The sequence below is a fragment of the Rhagoletis pomonella genome, unplaced genomic scaffold, assembly GCF_013731165.1.
Source record: "Rhagoletis pomonella isolate Grant_MI unplaced genomic scaffold, Rhpom_1.0 Rhpom_scaffold_04730, whole genome shotgun sequence".
In the NCBI taxonomy this organism is placed as follows: domain Eukaryota; kingdom Metazoa; phylum Arthropoda; class Insecta; order Diptera; family Tephritidae; genus Rhagoletis; species Rhagoletis pomonella.
Window position 1 is genome coordinate 3,441 of NW_023463278.1, and position 2,387 is coordinate 5,827.

Consider the following 2,387-nt stretch of genomic DNA (forward strand, 5'->3'; position numbering starts at 1 on the left):
CCTCGGCGCTAACGTGCAACTGATTCTTGCCACAAATCCGCTAGATGTTCACGAGATGTATACCAAATTAGGTTGAGATCGGTCAAGTAGGTTTTGAGATACACATATACGATATAATTTGGCGGTGCCACCCCCATTTTCCTAAAATTTCCTGAAAAACCACTTCTTTGCTAAAGACCGATTGTATATATCAATTTTGAATAAATATTAATGAATTCTTTAGCCACACTGCTCAAAAAATCTGAAAGTCCGGCACATAAACAATATAAATTCAAGGCCGTATTTATGAAAAGTCGCCTAAATTCGACAATTATTTTGCTGGTGCAATAAATGGGCTATCGGTTTATTTAAAAATATATTTAATTTTAGATAGTACTACATATTTTTAAATTGTGGAAACTATCGATGGTCAAAATTTAAAAAATTTAGAGAAATATGGGTTTTTTATCTTACGCGCTAAAAAGTCCCAACAAGCCAAGTCTGACAAAAGATTTTTATATACCATTTTAAAGGCCTATATATCCTCTTCTCAGATCACATTCGGTCTTTGAAATCGAATCAAAACTAGTCATTCAAAAACACATAAATCCACAAAATCTTATTTTCGGACCTAAATCGACAGGTCGCGACCTCTAAATGACCTTGGAAAAATAGATAAAAATGGGAAATAATGCTTCTCATAAAAACGAATACAAGAGGGGGTAGGGTCTTGAAATCTCAAAAAAAAAAAACATTTTCGATGGGTACCTAGGGTATGTATATATGTATAAAAAATGTGCAATTATTTTTAGTATGTATTACCTTAAATTTCGAAGGCGATGAAGCGTGGTGGCTCTAGGACGTCAGATTATTTGGATACTCGCAAGATAAGTAAAATTCGTTCTTCTTTCTGCTAATTAGTTTAGCCCACGAAAACTGTTTATCCCGCAAAGGAAATTTTAACATACATATCGTTTTTAAAACGCCGTTTTGTAGCTAACTATTGTGTATTAAAAAGTATTAGGTTGGGTCTTAAATTGAACTGTTTAGGATGCTGGCCTAAACACACTTGACGACCGAAAAATACAAATATGTATGTCAAAGGCCTTTAAAAGCGAAACCAAGTTTCAAGTACCGCTCAAAGATTTCTATCACTATGAAAATGAAGAATAAAAAATTTTTTTTGAAATTTCAGAAGCAGTGGTGAAGGATTTGGGACAATCTGAACTGACCTGAATAATTTCAAATCATGCAATGTTAGAAATTTGGCGATCTTGCTCCACGCTAGAAAATGCCAAAATTTCTCCTAGCGAACTATACATTATTTTTTTAAACCTAATGTAGTTACCTGTTTCGTGAAAGGCTTAAATTTGCAGCCAAAATATATAGGCGTCTGTGGCGAATAAGGATATAACATGTATCGCATATTTTCTATGACAGCATACCTAAAATATAAGAGGCAAGATTTTAATTAACATAAATAAACATTTTCAAAAATATCCTCTTTACTTACGTATCATCGTCCGCTTTATAGAACCAATCTGCCTCGTCCAAGTGATGGGCATGTATGTATTTGAAAGCCTCCTTCGTCTTCCCCCATAAATTGTTGCGACCCTCACCTACCGGTAACGCCACCGAGCCCAGCTCTTCATCTTTCTCAGTACTCATAAACAAAAGCTTATTACAACGCCGTCCCCACGTTCGCTTAACGTGGCGTGCCTTGGACTTGTGATTCTTGGGATTTGTCATAATCCAACACAGTACTCGAACTTCGTTAGTTAATTTTGTGGCTAAACTATTATTTTCGAATGCATGCTGATGTGTGCCAACATCCGCTTCCGGTCCCTCCTCGCCGAGCATATCATGACTGTTGTGTGGGTCATTTATGTCGCCATGTTTATGTCCCGCATATGGGGAGTATTCGGGATGGGAAGGCGTTGACATTATGAACATTTCCGCTAGACAGAATCCGACAACCAGTCCCACTATGAGCGAAAGCAAGGAGCGTCGATTCGATCGAGTTCCTGTCGGAATGAGAGGCGTGTGATTTGTCGCCATTGAAACTTAGTTAAACAAAAAGCAAAAATATGTGGAGTATTCTTAATAGGTGATTTTCTTATTTAAGAATATAAATATAATGAGTAGACGCGAGAACTAATTGAATATGTTGTTGAACGTGACATTTTCTGTCGAATGCCAAGTTTACAGTAAAAATAGTTTTTAAAGTTCTTCAGTATGCTCTACCAACCTTGCAGAATATATGTGCATACATACATATGTATGTACATTAGGGTCGTCCAAAAATGCATGTGAAAAAGTAAAGTCGGAATTTTTATGCTCTCACCCCTAGGATTGTCCATCCCTAAAAAAATATACTCTTATTTTTTTTTTTTGAAATCAAAAAATAC

The 2,387-nt window shown here is 35.9% G+C and overlaps 1 protein-coding gene across 1 annotated transcript; it reads right to left on the minus strand.

The window, feature by feature from the left end:
* Positions 1-801: 801 nt before the first annotated feature.
* Positions 802-2,065, minus strand: LOC118754840 (glycoprotein-N-acetylgalactosamine 3-beta-galactosyltransferase 1-like). Its single transcript, XM_036489713.1, has 3 exons — positions 1,493-2,065; positions 1,328-1,424; positions 802-1,133 (listed from the first exon to the last, which is right to left on the minus strand). Exons 1-3 carry the CDS (start codon positions 2,035-2,037, stop codon positions 1,131-1,133), a joined length of 645 nt encoding a protein of 214 aa, XP_036345606.1. The 5' UTR covers positions 2,038-2,065; the 3' UTR covers positions 802-1,130.
* Positions 2,066-2,387: the final 322 nt, after the last annotated feature.

Excerpts from the sequence above, each read along its gene's own strand:
- LOC118754840 (XM_036489713.1), bottom strand. The coding sequence starts at position 2,037 with ATGGCGACAAATCACACGCCTCTCATTCCGACAGGAACTCGATCGAAT. Across the intron at positions 1,425-1,492 it reads TATAAAGCGGACGATGATAC|GTATGCTGTCATAGAAAATA; the intron begins GTAAGTAAAGAG and ends CTTATATTTTAG.